Source organism: Rhynchophorus ferrugineus, unplaced genomic scaffold, assembly GCF_030347505.1.
Source record: "Rhynchophorus ferrugineus isolate W39M unplaced genomic scaffold, kcgeb_rfMv2 rfM8, whole genome shotgun sequence".
NCBI lineage: Eukaryota > Metazoa > Arthropoda > Insecta > Coleoptera > Curculionidae > Rhynchophorus > Rhynchophorus ferrugineus.
This window is the reverse complement of record NW_027472587.1, coordinates 28,884,025-28,900,159: the sequence shown is the minus strand read 5'-3', so window position 1 is coordinate 28,900,159 and position 16,135 is coordinate 28,884,025. Positions and strand designations below refer to the sequence as shown.

The 16,135-nt window shown below is 31.4% G+C and overlaps 1 protein-coding gene across 3 annotated transcripts in view; it reads right to left on the bottom strand.

Moving 5' to 3' along the window:
* Galphao (G protein alpha o subunit) overlaps positions 1-16,135 on the bottom strand; it is a 197,213-nt gene that overhangs the window by 165,167 nt on the left and 15,911 nt on the right. For all 3 annotated transcript variants that reach the window (XM_076411291.1, XM_076411289.1, XM_076411292.1), the window contains exon 2: positions 720-850. In XM_076411291.1, the coding sequence (XP_076267406.1) occupies positions 720-837 (118 nt within the window). In that variant the 5' untranslated portion in view covers positions 838-850. The remainder of the gene's footprint in view (positions 1-719; positions 851-16,135) is intronic.

Below are 16,135 nucleotides of genomic sequence, written 5' to 3'. Positions count from 1 at the left end.
GTAAGGTATTAATTGCATAAGATACGTTAATTGCTTAGACAACCAAAAAATGTATGGACAAAAAACGAAACGAATTCGAGCAATTTCTGAGAATAATGATTACAAGTGATGATGTAAGAAAAGCTGTACAGTTGAAAATTTTTAAAATTTCGAGCTCTGGCACAGTACTGTTCGAAGAGATTCAAAAACCTAAAATTTTCTATAGATCATGAGTATTTTGTGATTATGTGTAATAAAATATTGTTAAAATGTTAGTACAGCTTCTAAATTATACAATCATGGAAAGATAGGGCTGATAGAATAATAAAAATCTATTTAAAAATCATGTTTATGTTAAAACAGCTCCTTGTATATAATAATGAAGTTTAAATATAGCATACCTTAATATTTTAAGATTTTAATATCAATAATTTTAAAATTTTAAATTTTGAAATCCTAAATTAAATGAATTAATTCACTATTATAAAAAAACAATTACAACATTTTTACTGTACAGCAAATTGTATGTTTATATATGCAGATCAACCTGAAATAAGAAATATCATTGTCTTTTGTAAATTAAAATTTTGCAGTTTCTTATCAATAATATTTTTAGAAAAACATCACCCCTAGGAAAAATGTGAAATATGACAATCATGTTATTTTTAAATGTAATGGATATAAATACCAAATACAACATTTCAAGTCAGTTTAAACCACAACATATCAACAGTACTCACCCAAGAGAAGAAGCTTGATGTCTTTGGCGGCCTGAGCGCCATCTTCCTTCAGGTTTTTTTCGATGGCTCTGCTGCGAGCCAACGCGGCCCTTTCTTCGGCCGATGACGTGCAACCCATCAGTTTGCAACACCTAGAACCGTAATATATTTGCTTTTTTATTTGCAGCTAATACTCGAGACATCTAATAACATTTATCGGTAACATTTAGAAACAGTAAATTGAAAAAAGTTCGAATGAAGTGGGATATTTAGGGAAAATCTACCAAATCTGATAACACAGGTTCTGGATAATGATCGATGAGAATGGTTATGAGAGGTGTTATGGTCAATTCATAAAAAAGTGCGCAAAACTGTTGAGCTTCGAAGACTCCATCTATTAGAGGCCCTGATAACAAAAAAGTACCATTTGAAAGCCAATTTTTTTGAATACACCGGTTTATACTTCACAAATATTTGGTGAAGCATTTAATAAAATCTTTGTTAAGCTCTCAATTTAAGTGTTTTATGCTATTTTATATGAAATTATTGAGCCCTAATTATACAACTTCTTTGATTATCTTGTAATATTCTTACATCTTACATTAGATACTGCTGCGACGCAAATTTATTATAAATGGTTGGGACGACTGTACGACTGTACAGGGCTGTAAACTTACGCTAATTGTAGAATTCTTTCGGTTCTATTGTTAGAGGCTGTAATTTATTAGACCTTTTAACTGAAGATTTTAATATATATGACATGGAAAAGAATTATCACCTGATAAAAAACATAACGTTCGCAGTATATTGAACGTCTGGTAAATATAGACAAGCAAAAAGATACCAAGTAAACAGAACAGATGCCATGGTTTGTCAGAAATATCCAAATTCATCGGGAAATTGACACACCAGAAATAAGACGGTTCGTTTTCTCCTTATACAAGAAATTCCATGCAACCTCAGCTCTCTCTAACAATTGCCACATCAGATCCCTGTCAGAGGCGTTCTCAATCAGGTAACCCCGAAGATTATCCCCCAAAAGCGGTTCTTCATGCCGGCAAAGGTTCTCATACAAAATAAAGAGCCTTCACGGGCAATCCTCTCTTATAAATTGAGTTAACATCAGCAAGGAAACCTTTTCCGCTCATAAATCAGGCCCAAAAAAAGAAAACAGACGTGTTCAACAAGGATGATTCCCATCGGCTCGTTGTCGAGTATTTAGGATAACGGGGGTTTAAGTACCGAGGCCAGACAAAACGTGTCGGATGTTAGACCTGGTAGAGGACTCTTTATGGCGCCTAATCATAAATATATCAAGAAGACCCGAAATCGTGGAATTTTTGGGAATTCCTTAAGAGTCCGAAACGCACATGTTTTATCAGCGCGAGAAGTTCCTAGCTGGAAGAGTGTTTCCCACCCCGATATTCTCAGCAAATAGGGGTACAGAAAAGGGTTTCCTGGACCAGCCATGTCCACCACCATCAAGAACCCGAGGGAGGAGGTTCAGCTAGAAGACAGTCTGACAGTAATTTGCATGAACACCGAAGAAAAGGGTGTTATTTAAAAATGAGAAGAATATAGTATTGCTGAGAGAAAGTACTGAATTGTTTGAAGAAGAAACTATTGCATTGAATGAAGAAGAAAGAATTGAATGAGCATTAATTGAAGAAACATTGAAGAAATCATTGTATTAACAGAGGTAGTATTGAAAGCATAGAATTCCTGTCTATATTAGCCAATCTACACCTTTCGTTAAAAGTAAGTACATGCGATTTGAATCATAATCCTTTTCCCATGACGTATTAAGTAATATCTTTTAAATGTATATATATGTGGATTCTTTATTATCAATTAAACAACTCGTCTTACTCAAGGAAGTGAGAAAATAAATTGTATTGAATTTACAACCTTGTTTTCTCTCCCTCATCTCAAAAGATACTTTTAGAACAATCTTATAATGTATAAATTAATTTAACGTAGAACAGAGCAATAGTTCTGTTCTCAAGTTAATATTAGTTTAGACTACTTGAATTAAAGTTAAGAATTACACTTATACACTATGCAGCATTGTGCGGTTTAGTTCGCGCCAATCTTCTAAATTCTTGCGTGTTGTGCAGTAACTTTATTGCTTCTACGTTTGTGTGATTTAGTAATCTTCTTTCAAACATTAAGATGGAATCTCGGATAACTTTATAGATCCATTTAATTTCGAAATCAGCATGATCAGCCTCGTTGATTACATAACATTAGTGTCAATTTTTGGACCCGAGCAGATAAGAACGATTCTTAACGTTATTTGATGTCCTGGACTCAGATCTTCAATCCATGTATCAAGATTGGTTCTAGTTCTCCGGTTCACGCATGGTAACAGCACGGCACTCTTATAACGGCTGTTATCTGACGGCATTGCATTAAACATCATTTGTAAATTGTTTTCTCTCTGTGATTGTGCTTCGGAATGTGTAAAATGCGGATACAACATTGCAAGGTCAACTCAAAGTGTTTTTGTTGCATTAGTGAACGTTATATGCCCAGTAAAAGTGGAAAATTTATATAAAATGAGTCCAAAAATACGTATTTGCAGTATATTGGTTGGTTTTGCTGTAGCAAACACTGATAAGCCATGAGTACCGAAATTGTTTTCTAACGCATTCAGAATAAAGCTGTACATCTTTTATTTGTCCACAGAATAACCGGTGTTATTGAAAAAGCCTATGAAAGTAAAAAAGTATGCTCAGCTATATTTAGATGTAGCACAAACCTTCGATAAGGTTTACATGAAGGCCTTGTTCATAATCTACAGAAACAAGAAGAAGCTTACTCTACAATAAAAAAAGTTAAAGCTGGTGTACCACAAGGAAGTGTACTGGGACCAATGATTTATCTACACTTGTGATATACCACAAATGGAGAATATTACGATGGCTACATTAGCTGATGATACTGCGATTATAGCTGTCGGAGACAATATTGACGAAGCCTCACGAAAATTACAACAGGCAAGTGACAATATAAATAATTGGACACAAGCTTGGAAAATAAGAATTAATGAAAGTAAATCTGTACATGTGCAGTTCACCTATAAACAGACCGTACAAGCACCAATAACATTAAATAATACTATCATTTCATATAGCAACAACGCTAAATATCTCGGAATGAATCTCGATGCAAAACTTCGCTGGAACATATAAAAACATATAAAAAAAAGAAATGAGCTGGATTTGAAATATAGGAAAATGTATTGGCTAATTGTGTAACAAATAAAATACAAATTTTTCAGAACAAAGTCCTGAGAGGTATTGTGGGCGCACCTAAATACTATAGGATTGATTACCTACATCGAGACCTTTAGATACCCACAGTCAGTCAAAAAATCAAGAGAACTGCAAGGGGGCATGATCAAAGACTTTATTCAAATGAGAATATTGAAGTATTGCAGCTTTTGGGTACCACCAGAACAGGACACACACTCATCAAACGGAATCAAACCATCTGATCTTGTATAGTGTTGTGTAGTGAGGTGCATATAATAAAAAATACAGCAGTGACATGTATAAACATTATTTCACCAGAGACTAAGATAGGGCCGATGGGTCCTCCTAGTTATATACCTAGATTTAATTTATCATAAAGACAAATTGTAGGTTAGTCGGAAACGACTATTAATAATTAAATAATAAAAAAATATATTTTATTTTCTGTGATAACATTATGGAGATTGATACTTTTGCTCTATAAATGTCGCCAGTATAAATGCTACAAAATGACACAGTATAAATATGCTAACGTATCATCGTGTTGAGTCCAGTTTCTCGTATGGATAGTGATCCATTGCCAATTTATCCAGGTAAAAGTATAAAAAATATCTTAAGAAATTCGTCTATATCACCGGCGAGAAATGAAAGCAATTTCGTTATGGAAGAAAATCACTAAATTTAATTTCGAAAGCTAATGGCTGACGCAAATAAAACATTTAACGCCTGATGAATCAGCAGCAGCATGGCCATGGTTTCAAAGTGTTGTTCACAATTCTCTCGGTAATTACAAATCACCGAATTACAAGCACGTAACCGTCAATTTGTTGCAAAATTACTACAATATTGGAGCTCGAATGTATGTCAAAATACATTTTCTGCATTCACATCTTGATTTTTTCCTATAAAACTTGGGCGACACGAGCGATGGGTAAAGAGGGCCGAGCAAGGATTTTGAGACGAATGTATGATGAACGATGACTATTGGACCCTAATGAGTGAAACAGATCCCAATCACTATAAAAGATTCAGTTCAATCTTTGTTCCATTTTCGAAATAAAGTTTAGAGATTATTATGAACGAGTATTGTCAACATTTAAACCTATTTTGGCAGGAGTTCCGTATGGTAGTGTTTTGGGACCACTCAGATGGTTCTACACTGCTAAAATCCCAATAACTAAAGAAATAGTCCTAGAAATAATTGCCAACGACACGTTTATTGTAGTAAAATACATAGATCTAGCTAAGGCTGTAGAAAAAGTACAACTGGAAGTTAACAAGATGTTCAAATGGGCTATGTCAATTTTGTCTGGGGTGAATTGACAAAAACTTAAAATATAATTTAGTGGATATCAGATTGCTGCAAGAAAATCGTAAAGAATATGGAAAGAATCTTAAGAGTTACTGGGGTAGTGTTTTGGGACCGTTCTAATGGTTCTAGACTGTTAACATCCCAATAACTAAAGAAACAGTCCTTGAAATATTTGCCAACGACACATTTATTGTGGTAAAATACATAGATCTAGCTAGGACTGTAGAAAAAGTACAACTGGAACTTTCACAGGCACTTTTATAAGATGTTCAAAAGGGCTGTGTGAATTTTATTTGGGCTGAAATGACAAAAATTTAATTATATAATTTGGTGAATGTCAGATTCCTGCAAGAGAATCTTAATGGGAAACACCACGTTAGAGAAACGCAGAGCACAATTGAAATCAAAGAACTGCATTGGTCAGTCAGAAGATACACCCAACTTAACCTAAAATCAAAGAGATAATTTTGGTAGTTAATTATAAAGCCTATTTGGATTTATGGACTTTAAATATGGGGTACACTGAAACATCAAAACAACTAGTAATCCAACGATATCACAACAAAGTTCTTCGGTTAATTACCAATGCATATCTTTATGTAATCAATGAAAAAATGCTCTAACCTCGAAATCAAACGGATTTACGAAGTTATCCAAGATATTGGCTTAAAATATGAGAAAAGGTTCACAAGAAATCTGAAGGTTGAAGCGAATCAATCCACAGGCACTTTATAAGTGTTTACTCTTAACTTTAGCTTAAGTAGTCTAATTTCATTGTAATTTGTATTTATGTCGCATTTATATTGCTAGAGTATTGATGCAAGTACAATATATCTATCTACAATATATCATCTGCCTATTTTTGTATACTTAATAATAACCACAGGACATTTTGTTCGTAAAAATGTTAATATTCTTTAATTAATAATATATGATACAATAGAAATACTATTTAATTAAATTTATTTTATAAATTACAACAATAAATTTCCAGTAAAATCGATTAAACTTGTTTATTACATCTATCTGATTTTGGCGAAGACTTACTAGGAGCAATACAATAGGTCCCTAAAGAATCAGGTACGATAACTGTTCCTGAGGGATTCGAAATTCAAATTTATCAATGACTACCACAGGAGAATGGGTTATAATAATACTAAGGCACCTATTGATTTGTATACCGCATATGGGGTAAACTTAATAGAACATCTTGTAGGTATAGTATAAATATAAATATATATGTATATATAATTAAAGTATATATATATATATATATATATATATATATATATATATATATCATTTGTCGGATAAATATATATGAATATGGATGTTGGAGAAATGGATTTATTGAATTATATTATTTTGTTGGATTTTCCTTCATGAGCTCTTTAAACCTATTAAACCTGCTCTAAAGGCTAACATAACTGAAGCAAGAAATTTATAAATAAACGAGTAGAATTTAACAATACGAAAGGCATTGTCTTAATACCAATAGATCATATACATTTTTGGCTTCTAATAGATCGTTAAGCTTGATTAAAAAGACACTTATACAAATCTTTTGGTTCAATTTTTCGCTAAGACATCTACAATGACAGAATTTCGGTTTTACCAGAAAAATGAGAACAAAACAGGTAAGTTATGACTTGTTACACTCAAAACTTAATCAAACCTTTACATTTAGCATTTAGTTAAAGTTGATAATGACTTATTGATGAGTTTTTTTGGTAATTTTTTGCACCAATAAGCTGTTCTATTACATGAACGTTGAAGAAATCAAGAATTGTCAGTGTAGTAACCATAGTCATAATATAAGTGTTCCAGTCTTTTGTTTTCAAAATAAGGGCAATTGATCAGAAGCTAGTAAGTTCGTTGATTGTTTTTATAAGTACTGTCGTAAAAATAATAATCAAAAAGAAAAGAAAAGAACTCGAAATAAAATACCAAAAATGTATTTGTTATTATGAATTATAAATCCCAGAAACCGGTGGCCATCACCTTTCTGGTCAATAGGACAGTCTTCGTTATCTTCGAAAAATGTTGGCCGGGTGAAGTCGACAGTTTTTTGGTCTCTGGTGTGTACCATGGGTCCACATTTCGATGACGGTCACGAAACGACGCAGGAATTCCTTCGGATTGCACTTAAACACGGTCAGACACTACTCTAAAGTGGTCTCACGGTTGCGCTTGTGATCCGGAGTGAGCAAACGCGGCACCCATCGCGCCAACAGCTCCCTTGTGCTCAAAATATCATGCAAAATATCGGCCAAACGGTTTGTTGAGATGCCTGCTGTCTCAGCTATCCGTGCATCTTTTATAGATGGTCTGTCAATACGAACTCATGAATTTTTGTCATGTTATCCTCTGTAGTAGTTGTTTTCAGGGCCACCATGTTGAAACTCGAATTTTTAATGATGATCACTGAAGGAGAATAGCCTCCGTACACAGCATCCAAACGCCCTTTGATTTTGCTACAAGAATTCCCTTCTAAAAACAAGAATTCACCTTTTCCCATTTTTCTGGCGGTACTTATCAGCCTGCCCTCGTATATTGATAAAAATAAAAATAGGGTTTCTCCAAACTTTCAAACGATAGTGCATTAATTAGTGCTTGAAATTACATAATTTACTATAACACAATTAAATTGAATATTGAGAAAAACTTCGATAACATTCTGCAGTCCCAGTATTGTCTCAAGATAATATTATCAAAACGGTTTCTTCGTAAATTTATGAAAACATTCTTAAGACGCAATACGTGCGTGTTTATTAATAATTCATAAACGAATTAATTAATATCGAAACTTCATTATCAAGCATCAACCATCAATAATTCGAACAAACTTGGAATTTAACTTGAAGTTTATGCTTTTGAACTGACTAGCGTTCGGAAAATAATAATTTTAATATATTATTTAAAAATAGATCACATTTTTTCTATAATAATATTATTTATTATATATAATGTTTCGTTCATTTGGTTTCTTTTTGAAGTCAGTGCCAAGTATCCGTTCTAAAAAAATGCATCATTTTGATCTTAAATCATTTGAAAAAATATTGATTTTGCCGGTAGTATACTTATTTAAAAAACGTTCATCAACTGAGAATATATAATATATAGAATAATGGGCTTGGGAAACCTGAATTCGTTTCGGTTTTTCTCGTCTCAGTCCTTTCTTCCCATATTCCCTTTAAATGTTTTACGGCCCCCACTTGCTGAAACTACCCCCATCAATTGAATTCTCTTTATATATTCATATTGACTGATTCATATTGCGGTATATTCTTATTTATTTACTGTCCATGTTTGTGACTGTACTGCGATATTTTATTCCTGCTATTTCTATCTTACTTTAATCACATCTTGACAATACCGACGTCTTGCAACCGAATGTTCTCTAAATTGCTGTGTCCATCTCATGCCTGGCCATCCAACTCCTACATTGATCTTCTAATGCTCCCTTCAGTAATATATTCCTACATCAACACTCATAGTGAAATTTCTATCCTATTTTTACAAGTGTCAACCAAGAACTCTGAGAACTCCTTTCTCTCTATTCAGAGTACAGTCAATAAAACACAGACGGCTTCAAATGCTTCCCTTCTTTTTAAAGATTGCAGAACAAGGCTGATAGTTACTGCTGAACTATTCACAACAGATCAGGCCATTATCCATGTTGTGTCAAATCACATAAAAATAGATCATTCTCATGCACTCATACAGTTTCATCAAATGATTTTTGGAATAAAAACTTGGATGGCTACTTTTCATACTGACGTTGTAACAAAGTGGATTTCCTCAATACTCTTTTTAAATAATTTAAGCATCCATAGAGACCTCCCCAATATGAAGGCCTTCAACAGTAGTTCCTTACAGTTGGGATCTTGAAGCTAGTTAAGAATGACTTCCTAACCCTCCTCCTTCCCAGTCCCTCCATTTGCTCCCACAGGGTGAAATTGAATCGGCTAAGACTAGGCCACTGGCATTCCACGCATGACCACCTGATGTTTTCGGATTCACCATTAAACTGCGAATTCTGCACCCAAACTTCCAAATTTTTTTTCCGAGAGAAAAAAAGCAAAGTATGATGAGAGTGACGTTCTAAAAATTTTTATTTCCATAGCCCAAAAACGTTCGATTGAGTAAACGAATTAAGCAACTTTTATATCTACAAAGTTCTAAGAAACTTTCCTTTCAAACGCGCTATTCTAAATATGAAGGAACATGTAGAAAAGAAAAAGAAAGAACTGGAGTTAAAATTGAGGAAAATGTATTGGTACATAATAAATTGTTATTTTACAAGCAAGTATTGAAACCTATATAGATATACGGAATTCAATTATGGGGATATTCCGAGAAAAGCAATATAAATACAAGTTTTCCAGAACAAAATCCTGAGAAGTATTGTAGGCACACCCAGATACTACAGGACTGATTATTTATATCGAAATCTTCAGATACCGACTGTCACTCTGAAAATCAACGAATTGCAAGAATATTTGAGGACAGATTCCATTCTCAAGTCACTATCAAAGTAATACAGCTCTTAGATAACACAAAGACAGGACACAGACTCAAAAGAATCACACAATTTGATATTGTATAGTGTACTGTAGTGAGGTGCATTTAATAAAAAACAACAGTGTTAATACATAAACATTATTACACCAGAGACTAAGATAGGACCAATAGGTCCTCTCGGATGTAAATTGTAAGTTAGTCGGCGCCATTGATTAAGCATAACTAAGGACATACAACTTAAAAGTCATTTATTGGGAAAACTGAAATAATTTTCGCCAACCTTATATAAGTTATGCTCTATAAGTTCCATTGTAAAGTTTTTAATAGCTTAGTTTTTATTAAAGTATTTTAATATCTTTTTTGAAATTTTTCTGGTTTTGGACTTTTTTTAGCAATTCAGTCATTTCAAAGAATATTATTCTAAGGGTAGAAGAACATAACCAAGGAACTGAAGCTTAGAGTCAAAGGCCCCCTGAAGTAGACTAACAGGTGAATCGAAAAGTCCCGGGCCTACCCACACATTTTTTTGTCAAAATTAGTTTTTTTCATTCAACATAATTTCCTTCAAGGGTGATACACTGATCATAGCGACCCTCCAACTTTTCGATACCATATTTGTAGTACGATTTGTCGTTTGCTTCAAAATAGGCCTCAGTTTCAGCGGTTACCTCTTCATTCGACGAAAATTTCTTCCCAGCGAGCTACCTTTTGAAATCTGAGAACAGAAAATAGTCGCTGGGGACCAGATCTGGAGAATACGGTGATCTAGGAAGGAATTCGACGCCCAATTTATGGATTTTTGCCATCGTTTTCACTGACTTCTAACAGGGTGCATTGTCTTGGTGAAGCAGCACTTTCTTTTTCTTTAAATGCGTTCGTTTTTCAGCGATTTCGTCCTTCAAACGGTCCAATAACGTGATGTAATAGTCGCTGTTAATGGTCTTTCCTTTTTCAAGGTAGTCAATGAAAATTATTCCATGCGCATCCCAAAATACAGACGCCATAACCTTGCTAGCCGACTGTTGTTTCATTTCATGTTTCATCATTGTCACATATCGACGCAAAAACTCGGGTTTATTACGCTTGATCATCTTTAAACACTGCTCCGAATCATCAACTCATCGTTGCTTTTGGTCAAAAGTGAGCTCACGCTGCGCCCACTTTCCACATAGCTTTCTCATACCCAAATATTCGTAAATGATATGATGTACACGTTCAGTTAATATAATTTAGAGTATCTGCTACTTCATTCAATTTCAATTTATGGCCATTCAAAATCATTTTGTGGATTTTTTTAATGTTTTCGTCGGTAACAACCTCTTTTTCTGCGTCCACTGCTTTCACCGTCTTCGGTGCTCATTTCACCACCTCCAAACCTAGCATACCAATCCTTGATGGTTGATTTTCCTCGGGCAGTGTCCGGAAACTCGGCATCAAGCCAAGTCTGTAGCTATCAAGTTTTTCTTCAACTGTATTTTTCCCTTCAATAAGCAATACTTTATCAATACGCGAAATTCCTTTTTATCCATTTTTTCACAATAACAAAAGTTGCTTCACCCAAAATGCTATAATTCACAAATTGATGATCTAACAGCGGTCAAATTTAAACACGCATCTTTTGAGGTTTAGGACTAACTAAAAAACATATGGATTTAATTTTAATAGCGCCATCTATGTGTTAGGCCGAGGACTTTTCAATTGGCCTGTTACATTAAATACATATATATATATATATATATATATATATATATATATATATATATATATATATATATATATATATATATATACCATATATTCACCATATATATATATAGTCGAACTTAGAACCTTCTCCTTTTTTGAAGTCGGTTAAAAAAATACTGTGATTGTAATTTAATACCACTAGAGAATTTTTTGTAGGAATTTGGTAAAGACTCGCATTGCTTCACCAGTCCATACGTATTTAATGCATTTAAGGAAACCATTCGTCGAACTATTTGTGAAATAAAGCCGAAGACAATTAAGATTCAAAATTGGGTTAAGAAAACAGCCAAGTCAGACATTCGAAAACTGAAATTGCATTCCGCAAATACTAGATTATCCAATAATAATCTTGGAAATGAAACGGAAATGGAAAAATCGATTTATAGTTGTAAAAATGGGCTTTTGAGTATAATTACTCTTAGCTTCATCAATCTTATTCTAATTTGCGATTTCATGATTGAAATGGTTTTGAAAAAATACATTTTGGTTTTATTTGAAATTCAATTGCTCAATAGAATATGAAGTCAGAGGTTAGTCACCTGATTCGTATCAAATCGTCGACCAATGAAAGGCTCTCTTAACAAAATATTTATATTACAGGTGCCTGTGATGGCAATTTAAACTAACCAATGAAATTCAGCAAAATAATACTCTGTATATTACTCTATGACAAGCATCAAAAAGTTTAGATCTCTCTGGCACACGTTTCAGATGTTTTAAAAAATCAAAATTAATGAATGTTCAATAATTAGCGTATCTATATAATGAATAAGTCAATAATACTAAATAGAAAACTGTTATTTTTTGTAGAGAAATGTCAAAATTATGTAATTAGTTGGTTTAAGTCGATTAATTGTATCAATATTTATCGATGATTAAAATACTCGACGATTAATTGATGGACGGATAACCAGTTGTTATAATAATAATTATAATTCATTTTCAAAGTTACTTTTGCACACATTTAAGATTCAACTTAATAAGCAATAGTACAAATAGATCCAAATAAAAACTTATACTCTGTATATTACTCTATGACAAGCATCTAAAAGTTTAGATCTCTCTGGCACACGGTTTCAGATGTTTTAAAAAATCAAAATTAATGAATGTTCAATAATTAGCGTATCTATATAATGAATAAGTCAATAATACTAAATAGAAAACTGTTATTTTTTGTAGAGAAATGTCAAAACTATGTAATTAGTTGGTTTAAGTTGATTAATTGTATCAATATTTATCGATGATTAATTGATGGACGGATAACCAGTTGTTATAATAATAATTATAATTCATTTTCAAAGTTACTTTTGCACACATTTAAGATTCAACTTAATAAGCAATAGTACAAATAGATCAAAATAAAAACAGATACTCTGTATATTACTATACGACAAGCATCTAAAAGTTTAGATCTCTCTGGCACACGGTTTCAGATGTTTTAAAAAATCAAAATTAATGAATGTTCAATAATTAGCGTATCTATATACTGAATAAGTCAATAATACTAAATAGAAAACTGTTATTTTTTGTAGAGAAAAGTCAAAACTATGTAATTAGTTGGTTTAAGTTCATTAATTGTATAAATATTTATCGATGATTAAAATACTCGATGATTAACTGATGGAAGGATAACCAGTTGTTATAACAATAATTATAATTAATTTTCAAAATTACTTTTGCAAAAATTTAAGATCAAGTTAATAAGCAATAGTACCAATAAATCCAAATAAAAACAGATACTCTGTATATTACTATACGACAAGCATCTAAAAGTTTAGATCTCTCTGGCACACGGTTTCAGATGTTTTAAAAAATCAAAATTAATGAATGTTCAATAATTAGCGTATCTATATACTGAATAAGTCAATAATACTAAATAGAAAACTGTTATTTTTTGTAGAGAAAAGTCAAAACTATGTAATTAGTTGGTTTAAGTTCATTAATTGTATAAATATTTATCGATGATTAAAATACTCGATGATTAACTGATGGAAGGATAACCAGTTGTTATAACAATAATTATAATTAATTTTCAAAATTACTTTTGCAAAAATTTAAGATCAAGTTAATAAGCAATAGTACCAATAAATCCAAATAAAAACAGATACTCTGTATATTACTATACGACAAGCATCTAAAAGTTTAGATCTCTCTGGCACACGGTTTCAGATGTTTTAAAAAATCAAAATTAATGAATGTTCAATAATTAGCGTATCTATATACTGAATAAGTCAATAATACTAAATAGAAAACTGTTATTTTTTGTAGAGAAAAGTCAAAACTATGTAATTAGTTGGTTTAAGTTCATTAATTGTATAAATATTTATCGATGATTAAAATACTCGATGATTAACTGATGGAAGGATAACCAGTTGTTATAACAATAATTATAATTAATTTTCAAAATTACTTTTGCAAAAATTTAAGATCAAGTTAATAAGCAATAGTACCAATAAATCCAAATAAAAACAGATACTCTGTATATTACTATACGACAAGCATCTAAAAGTTTAGATCTCTCTGGCACACGGTTTCAGATGTTTTAAAAAATCAAAATTAATGAATGTTCAATAATTAGCGTATCTATATACTGAATAAGTCAATAATACTAAATAGAAAACTATTATTTTTTGTAGAGAAATGTCAAAACTATGTAATTAGTTGGTTTAAGTTGATTAATTGTATCAATATTTATCGATGATTAAAATACTCGATGATTAATTGATGGACGGATAACCAGTGGTTATAATAATAATTATAATTCATTTTCAAAATTACTTTTGCAAACATTTAAGATTCAACTTAATAAGCAATAGTACAAATAGATCCAAATAAAAACAGATACTCTGTATATTACTCTATGACAAGCATCTAAAAGTTTAGATCTCTCTGGCACACGGTTTCAGATGTTTTAAAAAATCAAAATTAATGAATGTTCAATAATTAGCGTATCTATATACTGAATAAGTCAATAATACTAAATAGAAAACTGCTATTTTTTGTAGAGAAATGTCAAAACTATGTAATTAGTTGGTTTAAGTTGATTAATTGTATCAATATTTATCGATGATTAAAATACTCGATGATTAATTGATGGACGGATAACCAGTGGTTATAATAATAATTATAATTCATTTTCAAAATTACTTTTGCAAACATTTAAGATTCAACTTAATAAGCAATAGTACAAATAGATCAAAATAAAAACAGATACTCTGTATATTACTCTATGACAAGCATCTAAAAGTTTAGATCTCTCTGGCACACGGTTTCAGATGTTTTAAAAAATCAAAATTAATGAATGTTCAATAATTAGCGTATCTATATACTGAATAAGTCAATAATACTAAATAGAAAACTGCTATTTTTTGTAGAGAAAAGTCAAAACTATGTAATTAGTTGGTTTAAGTTGATTAATTGTATCAATATTTATCGATGATTAAAATACTCGATGATTAATTGATGGACGGATAACCAGTGGTTATAATAATAATTATAATTGATTTTCAAAATTATTTTTGCAAACATTTAAGATCAAGTTAATAAGCAATAGTACCAATAAATCCAAATAAAAACAGATACTCTGTATATTACTATACGACAAGCATCTAAAAGTTTAGATCTCTCTGGCACACGGTTTCAGATGTTTTAAAAAATCAAAATTAATGAATGTTCAATAATTAGCGTATCTATATACTGAATAAGTCAATAATACTAAATAGAAAACTGCTATTTTTTGTAGAGAAAAGTCAAAACTATGTAATTAGTTGGTTTAAGTTGATTAATTGTATCAATATTTATCGATGATTAAAATACTCGATGATTAATTGATGGACGGATAACCAGTGGTTATAATAATAATTATAATTCATTTTCAAAATTACTTTTGCAAACATTTAAGATCAAGTTAATAAGCAATAGTACCAATAAATCCAAATAAAAACAGATACTCTGTATATTACTATACGACAAGCATCTAAAAGTTTAGATCTCTCTGGCACACGGTTTCAGATGTTTTAAAAAATCAAAATTAATGAATGTTCAATAATTAGCGTATCTATATACTGAATAAGTCAATAATACTAAATAGAAAACTGCTATTTTTTGTAGAGAAAAGTCAAAACTATGTAATTAGTTGGTTTAAGTTGATTAATTGTATCAATATTTATCGATGATTAAAATACTCGATGATTAATTGATGGACGGATAACCAGTGGTTATAATAATAATTATAATTCATTTTCAAAATTACTTTTGCAAACATTTAAGATCAAGTTAATAAGCAATAGTACCAATAAATCCAAATAAAAACAGATACTCTGTATATTACTATACGACAAGCATCTAAAAGTTTAGATCTCTCTGCCACACGGTTTCAGATGTTTTAAAAAATCAAAATTAATGAATGTTCAATAATTAGCGTATCTATATACTGAATAAGTCAATAATACTAAATAGAAAACTATTATTTTTTGTAGAGAAATGTCAAAACTATGTAATTAGTTGGTTTAAGTTGATTAATTGTATCAATATTTATCGATGATTAAAATACTCGATGATTAATTGATGGACGGATAACCAGTGGTTATAATAATAAT